The sequence below is a fragment of the Gorilla gorilla genome, chromosome 13 (genome assembly GCF_029281585.2).
Source record: "Gorilla gorilla gorilla isolate KB3781 chromosome 13, NHGRI_mGorGor1-v2.1_pri, whole genome shotgun sequence".
NCBI classification, from domain to species: domain Eukaryota; kingdom Metazoa; phylum Chordata; class Mammalia; order Primates; family Hominidae; genus Gorilla; species Gorilla gorilla.
In genome coordinates, this window is record NC_073237.2 from 126,961,640 (window position 1) to 126,982,486 (window position 20,847).

The 20,847-nt window shown below is 43.8% G+C and overlaps 1 protein-coding gene and 1 long non-coding RNA gene across 5 annotated transcripts in view; both read left to right on the forward strand.

Annotated features, from left to right (window-relative positions):
• The window catches only part of FUBP3 (far upstream element binding protein 3), a 58,908-nt gene that overhangs the window by 1,451 nt on the left and 36,610 nt on the right, over positions 1-20,847 (forward strand). For all 4 annotated transcript variants that reach the window (XM_004048747.4, XM_019034032.3, XM_055351352.2 and 1 more), the window contains exon 2: positions 14,436-14,541. In XM_004048747.4, coding sequence (XP_004048795.1) covers positions 14,436-14,541 — 106 coding nt within the window. The remainder of the gene's footprint in view (positions 1-14,435; positions 14,542-20,847) is intronic.
• LOC134756914 (uncharacterized) lies at positions 501-14,199 on the forward strand. Its single transcript, XR_010130377.1, has 2 exons — positions 501-12,331; positions 12,599-14,199. It is a non-coding gene; the product is annotated as an uncharacterized lncRNA (long non-coding RNA).

Below are 20,847 nucleotides of genomic sequence, written 5' to 3' on the forward strand. Positions count from 1 at the left end.
TCTACAGTACAGGGTCCTGAACCTTGTTTCTCACTGGCTACTAATATGTAATGGCTTTCGCTCTGTGCTGATGTGTGACAGTCACCTTGTTGGCCTTCTATGTCCGGGAAGAATTATAGGCACTGCCCTAAAGGGCTCAGATCCTCAGTTTGCAGAAGGCCTGTAGTTGAACATAAAGTGAATTTTGAACCATTGAGAAGACATTCCGCTTCTCTTGAGCCAGTGGTTGAACTCATATTCTTGGACAACCTGCTCCAGAGGGAGATCCTCTGGTAAATGCTGACCTAATGTGGATTGTTGAAGCAGTGGTGTTTACTACTAGCAGTGAAAACTTCATTGGAATTGTTCTCAGCTCTGAAATGCACCATTGACTGGAGCAGTAATAAGCCCAATGGAGACAGGGCTGTAAGTGTGTTCCTTCTGAATGTTAACAGCTGGAGGTCCATACTATCTCCAAGGATTTGATGGCCTTTAAAAACTAAAGAAAAAACCAGGTTGGTGGGTAATTTTAGGTTTATTGTATATAGATTTGCATTGGGCAAGAACGGAATGTTAGAAATCTGTAATACTGTATGCTGATGGTAAACTTACTCAAAGGATCTCATTTGGGCATCTGGAAGGTGATAGTTCTGTTTCTTTGTTATATACACAGCATGTTACAGAGATGTGATTTTTCTCCCCATTAAACAGAACTAAAAGACAGTATATTTATTTAAAGGCAAAGCTTTTTCCCCTTTTATGTCTCCTCATAAACTCCAGAGACAGTCTGGAAGGCCCTCTTAAATTTGTCAAAGAGCAGTAACGTGTCTCATGCTCAGTTTTTCTAGCAGATCGTAATAGTCTCAGTTGACCCTGCTGGGATTTGAACCTGCAGTTTCTATTAAGTTTGGTGTGTGAAGTCCAACACTTTATCAACTAGGCTTTCCCTCTGACATCTTGAAGCCTCCGTGTATATCCTTTGAACTCTGCAGCAAAGTGCGTCAGTTGTTAGTTTACTCTGAGCATGGTATTCTTAGATTGAAAAGAAGTCTCTGAAGATGTCAAATAAAATGTAAACATTTTCCCCAGCAGTGTGAAGTCTAGTGAGTTAATGTTTGGCACAAGCAGGTAATTTACATCCATTCTATAGGGTAGTAGAAATGTGATCTGGGCAAGTCACGGTGGCTCATGCTTCTAATCTCAGCACTTTGGGAGGCTGAGGTAGGAGGATGGCTTGAGCTCAGGGGTTTGATACTAGCCTGGGCAACATAGCGAGACCTTGTCTCTACTAAAAATTAAAAAAATTAGCTGGATGTGGTGGCCCACCCCTGCAGTCTCAGCTGTTTGGGAGGCTGAAGCAAGAGGCTAGCTTGAGCATGGAGATGAAGGCTGCAGTGAGCTGTGATCGCTCCGCTGCATTCCAGCCTGAGTGACAGAGTGAGACACTGTCTCAAAAAAAAAAAAAAAAAAAGAAAAAGAAAGAAATGTGATCTCATTCAGTTCCATGGATGAAGATCTAAAAACTGCTGGATATTAAAAAACATCTGTCTGCTTTTCCCAAGTCAGTGGCTGGTTAGCAGAAGCAGTGTTTCTTCAACTAGTTCAGATAAGACAAAATCCTGAGTAGTTCATCCTGTTCCACAGCCGTCCTCTGCACTTCTATACTGACTGTCTGCCTAGGTTACAAGGGGACCTCTGGATGAGTAGATCCAAGTCTGGTTTATGTTGTTCTATTCTCCTAAAAATATTTTTAAATGTTCCTAGAAAGTCTACCATTGATAATTTAGTAGCACCTGTCATCACCCGTGAGCAACCCCTTGTTAGGATAGTGTGATGCCACAGTGCATTATAGGTTGACAGCAGCCTTCCACAAGCTGGACCAGCTAGCTGTCTGCCAGTCATCGCCTAAATAGAAATTGTTCTCCGAGAAACTACTAATACTTTTTAGGACTTTAAAAAGCATTAGATCTGTTTTGATCTAGATAGACCCACTCAATGCCTCTGGATTGTATAACTACAGCATATAATGTTGATACAGAATGCAGTCTAAACGGTGCTTCATAGAGTTCGTTCGGCATCATGGTAGCACTACACTCAAATGAGTGTGACCAAGCCATTGTAGAATCAGTAGAAAGTAACCTTTTGACAGATTTTTAGGCCCGAACCTCTTCTTCACTGGCACCTATTTTGGGGAAATGTTGATTGGTGTGGGGCCTCAGAAGTTCCACAGTCCTCCTGAAAATCTCTCCCAGTGCTGCTGTTTCACAGTTTAAGCCTGAGCAGTAGGTAATTTGGGATGTGTGTTGTATACCCTGGGCTGATTTAGAACTTTAATGCTTTAAGATTCTGACTTCTTAGAACAAGCACTAGGTTTCCTTTTAAGAGAACACTGTACATCTACCATTAAAAGAAAAAGCCTCCATTCATTGGCCAGTGGGTTCGCCCTGCGAGGCTCATTTAACACATGGTTTTGACTCCCGGCTCAGTCAAGTGTACTGAACACTCAAGAGATCTAAGTGGTACTCCACTGAGACTGTCTTGTACATGTCCAGTGATTGAATAGCTCAAGTCAGCATTTCACAAGGGACTAACTCCTGCCTGTACACTCATTTTAGCTTTCATAAACACTTGAAGGAAACTAGTGTCTGCAGGAAATCCACGGGCTGCTCCTGTAGCTTTACATTGTTGGGACCCAGTAGAGTACCTGGCGGAGTGAGTCTTCCTTAAAGGGTTTTGGTGATGTCACTGAGTGTGTGTGCGCCACCACATGTTAATGGAAGTGCTGAACTTTATACTGGGTATTGGAAAGTAGATAGTAAATAAACTATATATTCCACTGTATGTCTCTAAGGCTTTTCTTATTTGCAGGTGAGAACATTTATAATGTGATAATTTATCATATAATTATTTTGGGGTAGAGACAGGGTCTCACTATGTTGCCCAGGCTGGTCTCGAACTCCTGGCCTCAAGCAATCCTCCCACCTCAGCCTTTCAAAGTGCTGGGATGGGTGTGAGGCACCGTGCCCCCATGCCTGGCTGTCTTTATTTTAAAATCTGATAGCCCATGTGTATTACCAAACTTCGGTTTCTTCTGAAGTACCAGTTATTTCATAAATAGAAATTTACTTAGACCACAGTTCTCAAACTTGTGGCCTGTGAGCTATAGAAGACTTACTGTGGGCCTGCAGGCATGCTTTGTTTGACCCACCCAGCACCAACACTTTAAAACTAGAGTGATTTTTGGCTGGGCACGGTGGCTCACACCCGTAATCCCAGCACTTTGGGAGGCCGAGGTGGGCGGATCACTTGAACTCAGGAGTTCAAGACCAACCTGGTCAACGTGGCGAAACCCCATCTCTGCTAAAAATACAAAAATTAGCTGGACGTGGTGGCAGGTGCCTGTAATCCCAGCTACTCAGGAAGCTGAGGTGGGAGAATAGCTTGAACCTGGGAGGCAGAGGTTGCAGTGAGCCGAGATCGTGCCATTGCATTCAAGCCTGAGTGAAAAGAGCAAAACTTTGTCTCAAAAAACGAAGCTAGAGTGATTTTGCATTAAAAAAAAAGAGCAAGATTTCGGGCTGGGCATGGTGGCTAACGCCTGTAATCCCAGCACTTTGGGAGGCTGAGGCAGGTGGATCACTTGAGGTCAGGAGTTTGAGACCAGCCTGGCCAACATGGCAAAACCCGTCTCTACTAAAAATACAAAAATTAGCTGGGCGTGGTGGCACATGCCTGTAATCCCAGCTACTCTGGAGGCTGAGGCAGGAGAATTGCTTAAACCCAGGAGGTGGAGGTTGCAGTGAGCCAGGATGGTGCCACTGCACTCCAGCCTGGGCAACAGAGCAAGCCTCCATCTCAAAAAAAAAAAAGTTTTGGTCAGGCACTGTGGCTCATGCCTGTAATCCCAGCACTTTGGGAGGCCGAGGCAGGGAGATCACTTGAGGTCAGGATGAGACCAACCTGGCCAACATGGTGAAACCCTGCCTCCACTTAAAATACAAAAATGAGTCAGGCATGGTGGCACGCACCTGTAATCCCAGCTACTCGAGAGGCTGAACCACGATAATTGCTTGAACCTGGGAGACAGAGGTTGCAGTGAGTGGAGATTGCATCATTGCACTCCAGCCTGGGCGACAGAGTGAGACTCTGTCTCAAAAGAAAAAAGAAAGATTTCTAGTTTCCCTAGAAAAGATCTGGCCACACTGCTCCCACAGCCTGCGCAGTGATAATCAGCAGGAGCTGAGTAGCTGCTGCGTTTTTGACATGAGGCATTCACACTCTCCGGGTTGTCTTCATTCCCGCCATCTTGCTATTGTTTTATACTGTTCTTTGGGATGCCTAATTGACAGTTTTTTACTTATCTTTTTGTAAATTGTGAGTCAGTCGTTTCTGGTTTTTATTTGAAATTTCTAATGGAAAGCTCTGGATTGAGAGTTAGGAGGTCTGAGTCGCCTGTAAGCCGATGCATGACCTTGGGCTGGGTTGGGCTTTCCTAGCATTTGATCTATGGGCTGTTTAAAGATCTTGCGTGAAAAAGAGATCATGGGCAGTTAAGTTTGGGGAATGCAGGATTAAATAAAGGTGAATTGGCTTCTTTACTGTAGGACTTCTCAGAACCTTTAACATGCTTTGTGCATTAACTCCTACAGGGTTTAGGGTGTGTTTTGTAAATGTCCTGAAGTTAGATCACTTCGTGCCCTCTTTCCATGGAACCAAATCACATTCTGTGCATCAAACATCAGGAAATGTGGAGCTAGATAATTTCAGCAGTCCCTTCAAACCCTTAGACATTCAGAGTGTCCATCTAACCGGATCTGGAAAAAGCTCACCATGTTATTTTGGTTCTTGTGCTTTCTTATGTTATATCTGCTGTCTATTCATACTCCCTTCTCTCTCATTCTTTTCTGTGTAGTCTTTATTCTGATAACTTTATCTTAGAATCATCCCAATTGAAAATGTTCTGCGTTTGGAGTTTTATTCTAAAGATTTTGTTTGTTGGTTTTGGGTTTTCTTGAGACAAGGTCTTGCTATGTTGTCCAGGCTGGAATGCAGTAGCACGATCACAGCTCAGTGCAGCCTGGATCTCCTGGGCTCAAGGGATCCTCGCACCTCAGCCTCCCAAGTAGCTGGCATGCACTGCCACTCCCAGCCTACATTTTTATTCTAATACCAGATGGTTACAAATCACTTGCAAGACTGAGTAGTGTGATTGGAAGTAGTGATTTGATTTAGATTACTTACCATTAATTGAAGATCTGCTGAGTCCAAGGCCCCTTGCTGGATGCTGGGCCAGTGCAAAGATAAGTAAGACAAGTTTGTAAGTGGTTTTATCTTATTGCGGAATTCAGTCTTTACAACCACCAGGTAAGATAGGACCAGGGCTATTAATTCTCTCTCTCTCTTTTTTTTATAAATTGAGACAGGGTCTCTCTGTGTCACCCAGGCTGGAGAGCAGTGGCGCAGTCTTGGCTCACTGCAACCTCTGCCTCTCAGGCTCAAGCAATCCTCCTTCCTCAGCCTCCCCAGTAGCTGCCACCACACCCAGCTAATAAGGGCTATTAATTCTCATTTTATATTTGAAAATAATGAGCCAGAGGGAGATAAAGCAGTTTTCTCAGAGGTACACATAGTTAATATATGCAGTAGTTCTTGGACCCATGCCCTCTGCATTTTAGGAAGGACTTGGTTCCTTAGCAGAGGTAGTTGGGTGGTTTTTCATCTCAATGAGGTGGCTGAAGCAGCAATCTTTTTTTTTTTTTTTTTTTTTTTGAGACGGAGTCTCGCTCTGTCGCCCAGGCTGGAGTGCAGTGACGTGATCTCAGCTCACTGCAAGCTCAGCCTCCCAGGTTCACACCATTCTCCTGCTCAGCCTCCTGAGTAGCTGGGACGACAGGTGCCTGCCACTACACCTGGCTGATTTTTTGTATTTTTAGTGAAGACGGGGTTTCACCGTGGTAGCCAGAATGGTCTCAAACTCCTGACCTTGTGATCCACCTGCCTCGGCCTCCCAAAGTGCTAGGATTACAGGCGTGAGCCACCACACCCGGCGTTTTTTTTTTTGTTTGTTTGTTTTTTTGAGATGGAGTCTCACTCTGTCACCAGGCTGGAAGGCAGTGGCATGATCTCGGCTCACTGCAACCTCCGCCTCCTGGGTTCAAGTGATTCTCCTGCCTCAGCCTCCCAAGTAGCTGGGACTACAGGCGTGCACCATCACGCCTAGCTAATTTTTGAATTTTCTGTAGAGATGCGGTTTCACCATGTTGGCCATGATGGTCTCGATCTCCTGACCTCATGATTCACCTGCCTTGGCCTCCCAAAGTGCTGGGATTACAGGTGTGAGCCACCGAGCCCAGCCTGTCAGTCTTTAAACAGATCATTGGAGGATTGTTGGTGGAATTCGGTGGAATGGAAGGGGAAAGCTAATGGGAGTGTCACATTTAGGGCCTTTGGTGGGAGTGACCCACCTGGAACAGTATTTCAGCATAGAGCCTCACCTGATCATCTTAGCATTCTGCCTACAGGTGGGCCTCTCCATATCCACTTTAAATTTAGCAGGTGTTTAATGAGCACCTTCTATGTGCCAAGCATTTTGCTATGCATTAGGAAAGTTCTTTAACTTTTTCAGAACGTGGACCTTTCTGAGACTCTTGAAACTTTGAACCACTCCCTAGAAATATTTAAATAGTTTGGGATGTAGTTTTGGGAAGTCATGAATTCTCTAAAACTAAACCCTGGGGCTCCTAATTAAGGACTCTTTGTCTTAAGGGTACCAAGATGATGGAGACAGATCCAGTCCTCAGCTCTCATAGTGGGGAGACAGTGTAACCAACATAACATACTCGGTGAGAGTATGCTATTTAGATGTAGTTTGTAAGGTGATTTGCAAACACAAATATGGGAGTATTTAATTCTGCCTAAGCATAGGAGAGATGAGGTTGTCAGGAAAACCTCCCAAGAAGAGCTGCATCTTATTCAATTGTCATAGAATTCTTTATTTCAATTATTGCAAGTAACCAGGGCAGCATCAGCCAGGGCTCCATCTCTGATGACAACAATAGTTCTCGTTCATCGAGCCCATGTTGTGCTGCGTGCCAGGCAAGGATTCTTATATATGTTCTTTCATTTGATGGTCACAAAACTCCTGGGGAGTGGTATTGTGATGTGATTATTAAGAGACAAACTTGAGGTTCAGACAGTATGAGTTCAAGTTCTGGTTCTGCCACTTAACTAGTTTGGCTTTGGACAAGTTATTTAACTCCTTTCAGTCTTAGTTTTCTCATCTGTAATGCAGAAATAGTTGATGATAGTAATAATTTAAAAAACAATAGTGTTAGAAATTAGGAGGTTACCCTGGTTGGTGGGGTGGGTAGTGACTGAAGGGGGCATGAGGCAGACTTCTGGGGTCCTGGTGATGTTTCTTGATCTAGGTGCTAGTTACATAGGTATTTTAGTGTCCGAAAGTTCAGTGAGCTATAAACTTATGATCCATGTATTTTTCTGTGTCATTGTTCTTCAATAAGAGGTTAAAATAGCAAGCATTTCTGGTTCCTTACTGTGCACCCGGCATTGTTTCTAGTGCTTTACATTTGTTATCTTGTTATCCCTGTGGATACAATTCCAGGCAAACTGGTTCCAAGTCCCACGGTAAGGAGAATAGTAGCTACTTTAGAAGGTCACTGTGACAGTTAAATGAGGGCACTGTCAGGCACTTAGTAGGCAGTATGTTTGATGCACTGTCTTCTTTGTAACATTAGGTAGTGGGATGCAGGACTCGGACCTGCCCCTATGGCCCATGACTCCAAACCTGTCTTAGGAACTTGTTCTTTGCCACAGGGCTACTTCCCTGGCTGCATACTGTTTCCTCCCACTGTGGGGAGTAGAGTCTTGCAGTCCAACCTACCTTTCTCCCAGGCAGGACCTCTCTGGGTGGCTGTGCCACGCAGGCTCTGGGGAAGCAAGTTGGGTCCCACACCCTCGATGCTGGTGTGAGCCTTCACCTCTGCTTGCTGTATCCACTGCCAATCAACAGGATCCCTGTTGAGTAGCAGGGACACGTATGTGGATGGCATTCAGGTGGCTTTGCCTGTTTCTAATTGGTATAGAGTTCTAGTAAGTATGAAGTTGTGGGGCTATGTGCAACTTTTTATTTGGATTTATAAGGTGACCTACTTTGGTTATGAAACTTGTCAGAGAATTTTAGTCCTGAAAATGTGTACTGGGAATAATTAATTGTCATGTTTTCTAACTTTAGTGATTTGTGTACCACCTTTATGATTTTTGCCATATCATTGAACCTTCAATACATTATTTAATATTCTTAAATTTAGATTATTTGTTTATTTATTTATTTATTTTGAGATGGAGTCTCGCTCTTGTCCCCAGGCTGGAGTGCAATGGCTCGATCTCGGCTCATTGCAAGCTCTACCTCCTGGGTTCAGACAGTTCTCCTGCCTCAGCCTCCTGAGTAGCTGGGATTATTGGCATGCACCACTATGCCCAGCTAATTTTTGTATTTTTAGTAGAGACGGGGTTTCACCATGTTGGCCAGGCTGGTCTTGAACTCCTGAGTTCAAGTGATCCACCAGCCTTGGCCTCCCAAAGTGCTGGGATTACAGGCATGAACCCCTACACCCAGACAGATTTATTTTAAATATGTATGTATGTGTGTGTGTGTGTGTGTGTATATATATATATATATATATATATTTTTTTTTTTTTAAGAGACAGGGTCTTGTACCTGCACAGGCTACGGTGTGGTGGCTTAACCGTAGCTCACTGTAACTTTGAACTCCTGGGCTCAAGGGATCCTCCTGCCTCAGCCTCCCAAGAAGCTAAGGCTACAGGCTCACGCCACCACACTCAGCTAGGTTTTTTTGTTTTTGCTTTTGTAGAGATAAAGCCTCACTATGTTGCCCAGGCTGATGTCAAACTTTGGGCTCAAACGATCCTTCTACCCCAGCCTTCCAAGTGCTGGAATTACAGATATGAGCCACCACACCCGGCCTATTTAATTTTTTTTTTTTTTTTTTTTTGCCTGTGACATACCCCCAAGGAGATCCTGAGAACACATGCCCCTAAAATGTTTTTTAAAAGGGAACTAAGTCAGTATCATAAGTGGAAAACTTTGTCATGCATAGAAGGTAATTGTAAGAACAATGGAAGTTTAAAAACATTCATCCGTGTACCTCCCAAGGTCACCTTGTGCATTTTTCTTGGGAAAACACTGGTTTAGTCTGCCTCTGCATTTTACAGGTGAAGACACCAAGGAGCAAGGCTCTTAAAGGTCTTGCCCAAGGTCACATGCGGGAAGAACTGGCTGGAAAATCAGGACTGTTGACTGATTCCTGGTCCAGTACTCTCCTTCTCTGAGTTTCCACTAACTACTGGTAGTTAAGTGTCTGTGACGTTGATTTATTTTTCATTTATCACTGTGCTTAAAATAGCATGGGTAGTGAGATAACCCATTTGCCTCCCCCTGAAAAGGGGAAAAATAACTTGTGTGGTAGAAAATTGGTAGCAGAGTCCTCTCAAGGTCACGCTTGCAGATAAGGAGGAGAGTGGCCTTGGTTTTGTGGACCATCCTGGCTTTTATCTCCTGGCCTACAGCATTATGAACTGAGGACTGTACCTCACTTCCCTTAAGTAACTACTGTTTAAAATGATCGATTATGTGAAGAATTGCTTGGGCTCTGTGCACTGGAAGTCAGGCTTTATTTAAGTCCTTGGGAACTGAGATATGTTTAAGAAAATATTAAGTGGAGGGAAGGGAGCAGCCAAGTGGTCAGAGAATTTTAGTCTTGAAAATGTGCACTGAGAATAATTAATTGAAAATAGAAAATTAATGTTTTCTAACTTTAATGATTTGTGTACCTCCTTTATGGTTTTTGCCATATCATTGAATCTTCGACGTACCATTTACTTGGACTCCAGAGTCAGGAAGACCTGGGTTTGAATACTGTTTCTGCCACTTTTTATTTTTGTTTTTGTTTTTTTTTTTTTTTGGTAAACTGAAAGCAAGTTTATTAAGAAAGGAATAAAATAGAGCAGGCTGTTTCTGCCGCTTATAAGATGGGTGACTTTGGGCAGGTCACTCCATGTCTGAGCCCCAGTTTTTATTGTCTTAAAATGGAAATAATAAGGCCGGGCGCGGTGGCTCACGCCTGTAATCCCAGCATTTTGGGAGGCCGAGGTGGGCGGATCACGAGGTCAGGAGTTTGAGACCAGCCTGGCCAACATGGTGAAACCCCATCTCTACTAAAAATACAAAAATTATCCAGGCATGGTGGCGCATGCCTGTAACCCCAGCTACTCGGGAGGCTGAGGCAGGAGAATCTCTTGAATCCAGGAGGCAGAGGTTGCAGTGAGCCAAGAACCTCCTAGAGAATCATGGTGAGGAATAAATGAGATAGCATATTTAAAGTGGTTTTAGCAGAGTAGCACGCATTACATTTTAATTCTATTAGGCATTTAAAATCATTTTTTGGAACAAGGTAGTATGTGGAAGAATGAAGGAGTATATTGCTTCTTTACAGAATAATGTAACATAGTCTACACCGTAGTATAAATGTAATTTATACATTGTAATGTTGAACTCATACCCAGCATTTGTTTAACCAGGTTTCAAATGCAGTTTCCTCACTTCAGAGCTGTATCCCAGCTGTTATTCTGTACTACTTTCTCATAGTGGAAATTTCCCAAATTGTAGGTGATGAAGTGAGCATGAATTAAGAAGAAACCTGAAAGGCTCAGTCACATTTTGGAAGAACACTTGTTGATTTAATCTAAATTAGGAATAGGAAGCTGTCGAAACAACTTTTATCATGGCGGGTTTGGAGGAAAAAATGACATGAAACTACTACATACGTTAGAAGGCAGGCCAAGGACTCAGGAATACAGTTTAGCTACTTTAGAAGGAAGAGAAAAGGGCCAGGCGCGGTGGCTTATGCCTGTAATCTCAGCACTTTGGGAGGCTGAAGCAGGTGGATCACCTGAGGTCAGGAGTTCGAGACCAGCCTGCCCAACATGGTGGAACTCCGTCTCTACTAAAAATATAAAAATGAGCCAGGCATGGTGGCACATGCCTGGAATCCCAGCTACTCAAGAGGCTGAGGCAGGAGAATTGCTTGAACCCAGGAGACGGAGGTTGCAGTGAGCCAAGATTGCGCCACCGCACTCCAGCCTGGGCAACAGAGCAAGACTCCATCTCAAAAATAAAATGAGGAAGGTAAAAGATCTGGAAGCCCAGAGGCATCATTTAAAGGGAACCGGGATAATTTCATATAGAGCTTGTCTTTTTGTTTTGTTTTGTTTTTGAGTCAAGAGTCTCACTCTGAGATGAGTGTGGCTGTGTTCTAACAAAACTCTAATTACAAAGGCAAGTGGTTCACCAGTGGTAGATTGCCAAGCCCTGGCCTAGACTACAGTAATATCTCCTAAGGCTGAGTCTGACTTAGACTGTCTTTTCCTTCCTTCCTTCTTCCTATCTTGTCTCCTAGCAGTCAAGGGGATCTTGTTTGTTGTTTTCTGTTGTTGTTTTAAAGAGATGGGGTCTCGCTCCATCTTCCAGCTGGAGTTCAGTGGCTCGATCATAGCTCACTGTAACCTCAAACCCCGGCTCAAGCAGTCCTCCTGCCTCAGCCTCCTGAGTAGCCGGGACTACAGGAATGCACCACCACGCACAGCTACTTTTTTATTTTTTGTAGAGATGGGGGTCTTGCTGTGTTGCCCAGGCTGGTCTAGAACTCCTGGCCTCAAGCAGTCATCCCGCTTTGACCTCCCAAAGTGCTGGAGTTACCTTTGCTAGCCACCATGCTTTTGGCTGGGGATCTTTTAGAAGCAGAAATCAGCATGTTACTCTCCTGCTTAAGACTTGCAGTAGCTGCCCATCAGCCTTCCTATAAAGTCCAAGCTCCTCACCATGACCTGAAAGGGTCCAGTGTGAACTACCCACCTTTGGAACATATCTAGTTCCTTCCACACTGGCAAGATTGACTTCTTTTCCAGGCTAATACCTACCAAGCTTGCTCCTGCCTCAGGGCCTTTGTACAAGTTCCTCTGCCTAGAACATGCTTTCTCAGATTTTTATGTAGCCAGCTCCTCATGATCACGTAGGACTCAGATGTCACTCCTCACAGTGGCCTGCCCATTCACCCCATTTAAAGCAGCTTCCTAAGCATGCTCTGTGTGGCATTATCTTCTCTTACTGTGGTAATGCTTATCACCTGCTGAAATGATCAGTTTATTGATTACCTGGTTTACCTTTAACTTCCCCCAGCTGCTGACTCTTAAGTGCCAGGCCTGGTGGTTCTCCTTCACTACAAAAGCTCCAGTGCCTCAAAAAGCCCATCACACAGTAGGTACTTAACATTTGTTGGGTGAATTGCCTTGTTTTACAACCCTAGTATTTGTGGTGTGTTCAAGTATTCCTCTGCCTTCAGGAATCTTATTATCTTTTCAAAAACTATGAAATATATGGTATTACCCTGGGGCATCATGCAGAGAGGAGGGAGACTTGCCGCAACATCACAGAACTCGTAAATGTAAGGGATGATGTCTGCCGTTTAAATCCTGCATTTGGTTTTCAGTATCATGATTGTCTTTGGTTGTTTATTTGTTTCAGGTAATTTCTGTTGGTCCCAATAGGTGTGAGACTTCTGGGAACATTTGGACTAGCTCAGAACTACCACTGAAGACTTTGCTCTGGGGCACAGCTGTGCTAGCTGCCCCTGATAGACCCCTGTTTATTAACTTTAACTGAGGGACTAACATCAAGAACAGTTGCTGTAAATATTCCTTTGGTTAAATGAAAGAGTTGCTTTATTATGAAGATCACATATAATTTCCTGCTGAGAACGAAGTAGATAAGTAAGAAGTTCTGCATACCATTTGTTTCTGGGGGGAAATTTTTAACAGCTATGTTCTGTCCTTTCACTGATAATAAATATTAAAAGTTGAAATAGCTCTTAGAGATCATCTCCCTTTCTCTGCTGCAGGAATCCTTCTGAGATTGTCTGGACACTTCCAGTAAAGACAAGCTTATGTTAACATCTCTATAGATCACACATCAGTTTATAGACATTAAAGTTTATAGGATGGGTGTATTCCTAAAGAATTGTCAGGCTGGGCACCGTGACTCACACCTTTGAGCCATGGGATTAGCCAAAGTGGTAATTCCAGCACTTTGCGAGACTGAGGCAGGAGGATTGCTTGAGCTCAGGAGTTCGAGACCAGCCTGGGCAACATATTGAGTCCTCATCTCTATTAAAAATTAAAAAAATAGGCCAGGCGCTGTGGCTCACGCTTGTAATCCCAGCACTTTGGGAGGCCAAGGCAGGCAGATCACCTGAGGTCAGGAGTTCGAGACCAGCCTGGCCAACGTGGTGAAATCCTGTCTCTACTAAAAATACAAAAATTAGCCGGGCGTGGTGGTGCATGCCTGTAATCCCAGCTACTCGGGAGGCTGAGGCAGGAGAATCGCTTGAACCCAGGAGGCAGAGGTTACAGTGAGCTGAGATCGTGCCATTGCACTCCAGCCTGGGCAACAAGAGCAAAACTCCGTATCAAAAAAAAATAATAAATTTAAAAAAATTTAGCTGGACATGGTGGTGTGTACTTGTAGTCTCAGCTGCTTGGGAGGCTGAGGCGGGAGGATGACTTGAGCTTGGAAAATTGAGGGTACAGTGAACAATGATCACATCACTGCACTCCAGCCTGGATGACAGAGTGAGACCCGTTTGTCACATTTGAGCACATGAGGCCTTTCAAATATTCTTGGGGAATTTGTTGCATAAGTGAACCCTGTGAGAAAAGTTAAACTTTTTGAAGAAAGTTCTTCAGTTGTTGGCTTGCTTTTTTTTTTCTTCTTCTTCTTAAGATGTGATGTGCCTATATATTTAAGTGGTGACTTAAAAATACTAATTTGCGGCCGGGCGCAGTGGCTCACGCCTATAATCCCAGCACTTTGAGAGGCCAAGGGGGGCGGATCACCTGAGGTTGGGCGTTCGAGGCCAGCCTGACCAACATGGAGAAACCCCGTCTCTAATGAAAATACAAAATTAGCTGGGCATGGTGGCGCATGCCTGTAATCCCAGCTACTTGGGAAGTCGAGACAGGAGAATCGCTTGAACCCGGGAGGCAAAGGTTGCGGTGAGCCAAGATCATGCCGTTGCACTCCAGCCTGGGCAACAAGAGCGAAACTCCGTCTCAAAAAAAAAAAAAGAATACTAATTTGCTTGTAGAGACACATTTTTGAATGTACTCTAAAGACAAGTTATTATTAAGACCAAAAGAAAACTCACTTAACAGTGAAAAGTATTTGTGCTCTTGCGGTGCTGCCTTCCATTAATCAAGGTCAGGGGAGAAATGGGATAATAGCCCTTTAAAGAGGACACTTGTCTTTCTCCCTCAGATAGAGCCATGGTTTGTTACTGAGTGTTTAAATCTGATTCTCTCTGTAGATTGCTGCTAAAATTGATTCAATTCCTCACTTGAATAATTCCACACCTCTAGTGGACCCCTCAGTATATGGATACGGAGTACAAAAACGGCCCTTGGATGATGGAGGTAAGTTGCCAGAAATATCTTTGCCTTTCAGGTGGTAGTGAACCTGCCAGTTAAGTTTGAATTTGTCAGCCATTACCTTAACGACTCTCTGAAGTGTCACTCTGTTGAGAAGAAAGGTTGAAGGGAAGTATTTAGGATGATTTTTCTCAGCAGTTCTTCAGCATTTGAGTTCCTATTTGCCCTGATAATACAGAAATCTTTTCGCTGGGCTCTGAGATAAAGACTTGGCCCCTGAGCACCAGCTTGGAAGTAATTTGACCTATTTGAGAATTTTGTTTGATTTAGCCTAACTCCGTTCTTCAGTGCGCATGGGAATTGAAGTTCCCACTTTCTCCACAGAAAAGCTACGATTTGGTGCATGGCTCTAGGGAAGCTGTGGCTACATCTTGACCTTAAAGAAAGAGAAGAATGGTGACCTTTCTACAGTCTAGCTGCCAGCTTTTTCACCATTCCCATTTATGTCAGGCTTTTTCTAGAAGCATCCCTTTTCTTTAATTCGTTTATTTGTTGTTTTGTTGGCTGGTTTATATACCCTACTCCATCCCAAAAAGAATTTGAGAACACTTAGAAGTGCCAATCCCCAGCACTCTGGCAGAGTATCTATCAGTTGTGTTTCTGTAGAGAGCTTGGACATCTTTATCATATTTTGTCTCCTGTTACTATAGAAGAGATAGTGAAGTACACTAGATTGACATGAATTTGCATGTAGTCGAGTGAGTCGGTGTCTTCTCTGTGTTCTTTTTCTGTCGCTACGTACCCAATCATTTATGTTTGTACATATTTCTGTGATGTATTATTATGTGAAAAATGAAGATGTAGAACAGTATGTATTATATAATCTTTTCTCCCAAAAGTGCATGTTTTTATGTACATAGAAAAATATAATTTGCCATGACTCATTTCTCTGGTCTCTAGGAATTCTTGTTTTTTTTTTAAATCCCCCCTTAGCGATGGGATCACACTGTGCTCAGGCTAGAGTGCAGTGACGCTGTTGAACTCCTGGGCTCGAGTGATCCTCCCGCCTCGGCTTCCCAAGTAGCTGGGACTACAGGCATGAGCCACCATGCCTCCTAGTACATTTTTAAATCCTCCAGTTCATAGACTTGTTTGCAAATCTCAATGTCCTGAATAAACCCTGTTAAGGTTCTTTTTAGTTAACTTAAGAGTTGAAGTATTTTATTTTATTTGTAATTTTTGTGAGTGCGTAGGTGTATATATTTATGGGGTACATGAGATGTTTTGATGCAGGCCTGCAATGTGAAATAAGCACCTCGTGGAAAATGGGGGTATCCATCCCCTCAAGCATTTATCTTTTGAGTTACAAACAATCCAGTTACTCTCTTTATTTTAAAATGTACAATTAAGTTATTGTTGGCTATAGTCACCCTATTGTGCTATCAAATAGTAGGTCTTATTCGTACCCATTAACCCCCCTCCCCACCGAGTCCCCTTAGCCCCCTACTACCCTTCCCAGCCTCTGGTAACCATCGTTCTACTCTGTATGTCCATGAGTTCAACTGTTTTGATTTTTATATTGCATAAATAAGTGAGAACATGTAATTTTTGTCTTTCTCTGCCTGGCTTATTTCACTTAACATAATGATCTCCAGCTCCATCCATGTTGTTGCAAATGACTGGATCTCATTCTTTTTTATGGCTGAGTTGAAGTGTTTTTGAATAGACCCAAATAACACCTCCAAAAAGTTCTAGAGGACTGAGCTTTAACCTCGTAAAGGTTAAAGAACCCTGCTTCAAGGGAAAGTTAGAAAGTTCATGTTGCTAAAGAAGTGATCTGGTAGCCTCTGTCAAAGAAAACCCAAGCCAAACCAAACAAACAGCTACACAGCCTTTGGAAATATTTATTGCTAAGAAAAATGTGCCAGAATTCCGGCTGCTTGGTCTGCCTCTGCTTTTCTAAACTTTTCATCACACCATCAGCAAGACTGTGAGCCTAGAAGGTGGCCAGGTAAACATGAACATCACTTCCCTTCACAGGATCTGCTTATTCACATTCTTTGTCTCTTAAGAGAGTGGCCCAGTGACCTTACCCCTACCAGAAGACAACTGACAAAAAGGGGCTGTGGCAGTCCCCAGACACTGAGATCAACACAGAACTCAAATTCTACACGTGGAGAACAGCTTGGAGAAAAAAACAATATGGGTAATCCTGTTATTTAAACAGTGCTCAACAGAAGACAGGATTAATTTTATCGAGCTGTAATACAGAATGTAAGAAGCCTGAGGGAAATTCCTTGTTCTTCAAATACAGCCTGTTGTTATGTAAGACCAGGTGTTCAGAGAGGGTGAGAGATTCAGCACGACACAGAAACTTTCCTTTTTGCTATAGGAGGGCTTCCTATTTAGAGGGAAGAAAAAGATAAACCATGGTCATTTTCTGTTTGTAAAGACTTATTCCCCAAAAGGTAGACATGGAAAAAAATATGGTTATCAAAACAAATAAGTGAAAATACGCAATATAATAATGAACCCGAGGTTTTAAGTGAGATTCTGGACCTACTGGGTGATCTTTGGCCAAGTCAGCTAACATCTGCCTGTGACCCATTTCTCTTTATCAATACTGATAATCTCTTTATTAGTGCTAATTTCTTTCAAATGTACGTGCAGTGGACTAATGGGAGAAAAATGTCTGCAAAATGCTAGAGGGTTTCATTTGCAAATATTTAGGTATTCCTTATGCAGAGGACACAGCAGATACCTGCTCACTGCAAGCACAAGTTTTAACCCTTCCGCGCCAGGCAGTGGGTGAAAAAAACAAGGCTGAATTGTGAAATTGTTGTGAAAGGCTGAATGAGTTGTGAAATATATTGATCTCAATTTCTGGAAACACTGGGCCAGAGAGACACTGTCCGTTAGTGAGGTGTGTGCACAGAGGCAGACAACTTAGTTTTGTTTTTACGTTGCTGTCTCAAGAGGAACCAAAGTATGATTGCCTCGAAAAGGTAAAAAGGTTACTTTGCACTACAGCTTTCTGCTAAGGCAAAAATGCAGTTAATGCAATCATCCCTATTTGGCCCAGGGAATCACTAACACCAGTCAAATATAAAAAGATCACAGCGTACTATTTTGGATAAGTAGTTTAAATGGTTATCTTAGTTCCAGTGGCCCTGGGGTGGATTTTCTGTTTTGTGGTCATAAACACTTTGTAAATACACAAGAATTTTTACAATCAAGTGAGTGCCATCCCCTTAAAATCTTCAGTGTGAGTCTAAAGAATTTTCCCCCAAAGGCTCCCACATCTAAAAACAGTGGCCATCTCCTCTTAGAATTCCTAGAGATGCCCAGCATGGTGGCTCACACCTGTAATCCCAGCTACCCAGGAGGCCGAGGTGGTGGGAAACCTTGAGCCCAGACATTCGAGGCCAGCCTGGGCAACATGGGAAAACCGTATTTCCGAAAAATAAATAAGGCCGGGCACTGTGGCTCACGCCTGTAATCCCAGCACTTTGGGAGGCCGAGGCAGGCAGATCACGAGGTCAGGAGATTGAGACCATCCTGGCTAACACGGTGAAACCCCGTCTCTACTAAAAATACAAAAAATTAGCTGGATGTCATGGCACGCGCCTGTAGTCCCAGCTACTTGAGAGGCTGAGGCAGGAGGATCACTTGAACCTGGAAGACGGAGGTTGCAGTGAGCCGAGATCACACCACTGCACTCCAGCCTGGGCAACAGAGTGAGACTCCATCTCAAAAAATACATATATACATATATAGATACACATATATACACACATATTTACACATATATATAAGTATATGTGTGTGTGTGTGTGTGTGTATATATATGTAAATTTTTTTTAATGTGCTAGGCAGTGGAACAAGGGAAAGGATTTGTTCCTGATATAGAAAGGGATTTGGGTTAGTTGTGTTTCAGGGAGTGGCAGTTTTGAGCCAGTTGTCAGAACGCTGTTCAAGAGTCTGCTTAGAACCCAGAGCAGAATTTAGAGCTGAGTTTGAAAGCTTGCCTGGATGCCTCTCCCTGGGAAGAGCAGTCACCAGTCACTCCACTGCCCTCCAGCTTTGGATCAGGCCATTTTAACCTTCACTGTCTTCAATCTTGACACCCACACGTTCCAGCAGTCTTTGATATGCATCCTTGGCACCCCACCAGTTCAGGAATCTGCCTTCTGGTCTCAGTTGTGGCACCTTTTTCATCCAGTACTTCTCTCATGCTTCAACTGGAGCCTCTCCCTGCAGTCAGTCCAACCAGTTTCATTCCTCCAGTAGCCAGGGAGGTGCAGATCTTCCAACCTGGCCATTGCCTGCCCTCCCTGCTTGGCTCCTCCCATGCTCCTCCTGTGCAGCAGCCGGGCTGCCTGTCTCCTCTCTCTCCCCTCACCCAGCTCTTAACCTGCCCAACTCCTGCTCAGCCAACTTCTTCCTAGAAACCTGTCCTCTTCCTTACCTTTTGACTTTCTTCAGGGCTCAGCCCACATGCCACCTAGCCTCTTGGTCTTCTCTCTACCTTTTCCTTCCTTCCTTCCTCCCTCCCTCCCTCCCTTTTTCCCCCTCTTTTCCCTTTTTCACACACCCACCTGACCAGTGAATATTAAGTCATATCCTTCTCTGAATTTCTAAAGCAGTGTATTTGCCCTCTGCTCAGGGCAGACCTTCCTTCTGCGGTTACTGGGTCCCGCTGTGCACCTCTCTTAGCAGAGCCTACGTGATGTGGCCATAGAGACTGGCTTCATTTCCCATGGACTCTTCATGCTCAAGTTCTCCCGTGTTTTTCATGCTCAAGTTCTCCCGTGTTTCCTACGATTTGCATTTTTAAATTTTGGGAAAAGTAAGTTCCAAATTTAAGACAATAGTATTAGCTAAGTGATTTAGAAGTGCAAATTTAAATGTAATCTAAATTAGAGGTTGGCAAGCTTTTCTTTCTTTTTTTTAAAGATAGGGTCTCACTCTTGCTGAGGCTGGAGTGCAGTGGGGCAGTCATGGTTCGCTGCAGCCTCTACCCCCCAGGCTCAGGTGATCCTCCCACTTCAGCCTCCTGGGTAGCTGGGACTGCACTGCACCTGGCAACAAGCTTTTTTATGAAGGACCTGATAGTAAGCATTTTAGGGGCCAGGCATGGTGGCTTATGCCTATAATCCCAGCACTTTGGGAGGCCGAGGTGGGAGGATTGCTTGCGTCCAGGAGTTTAAGACCAGCCTGGGCAATATAGCAAGACCCCATCTCTACAAAAAAATGAAAAAAGATTAGCTGGGTGTGGTGGTGCATGCCTGCAGCCCCAGCTACTCAGGAGGCTGAGGTGGGAGGATTGCCTGAGCCTGGGAGGTCAAGACCACAGTAAGCAGTGATCACACCACTGCACTCAGCTTGGGTGACATAGTGATCTCAGAACAAACAAAAATAAATTTAAGCTTGCAGGCTATGTATCCCACCTACTAAGCTACACTATTGGAGTTCAAAAACAGCTGTAGCATCTATATAAACAAAGAGCATGGCTGTGAGCCAATAAGATATTTCACCGAAACAGGCAGCTGGCCCTCAAGCTTAATTTGCCAGCCCTCAACTAAAATCAGCCTCATCAGTTGATGAAAACATTTTCTTCATCTTTAGTTAGGGAAGTGGATAGAGAGTACCGCTCCCCCAGTTTCTTTAAACACGTCTCCCGTCTCATGGTTCACTGTCCAACTGCCCTAACCTCCTGAAACAAGTCCTTTCTCATGTTTGCCCAGAGCTGATGGACAGACGGAGAAGTCACTTCACATTTGCCCCTCTGTATCTCTCCTGATCAAAGATCAAAGCCTTTCCAGTTTTCTTCCTCAGGAGCATTTTTAGGAGCTTTTTTAGTTGAACTAAGCAGGCCTCATCCTCCCCCTGCATTCTGTGTAGTGGGTGGCACCAAAACCAGGACTTCGGGAGAGTACAGCACTGTCCTCACCACTGGGGTGGCGGGGGGAAGGCCATGCAAGGGGCTTTGAAACTATGCCTGCCTCTTCACTCAAAGACTCGTCTTTGCTATTTATGTAGCACCTTTTTTTTTGTCCTTTTTATTCTTTTTACTTCATGACCTGCTGAAGAACAGCACCTTTTATAGTACCACACTTTCTAATTTTGATAATACAGTTGTTCCCCATTTATTCATGACTTCGTTTTCCACGGTTTCAGTTACCCACGGTCAACCACTGCCGAAATTATTAAATGGAAAATTCTAGAAATAATTCCTAATTTTTTTTTTTTTTTTGAGACGGAGTCTTGCTCTGTCACCCAGGCTGGAGTGTAGTGGCGCGATCTTGGCTCACTGCAACCTCTGCCTCCCAGGTTCAAGTGATTCTCCTG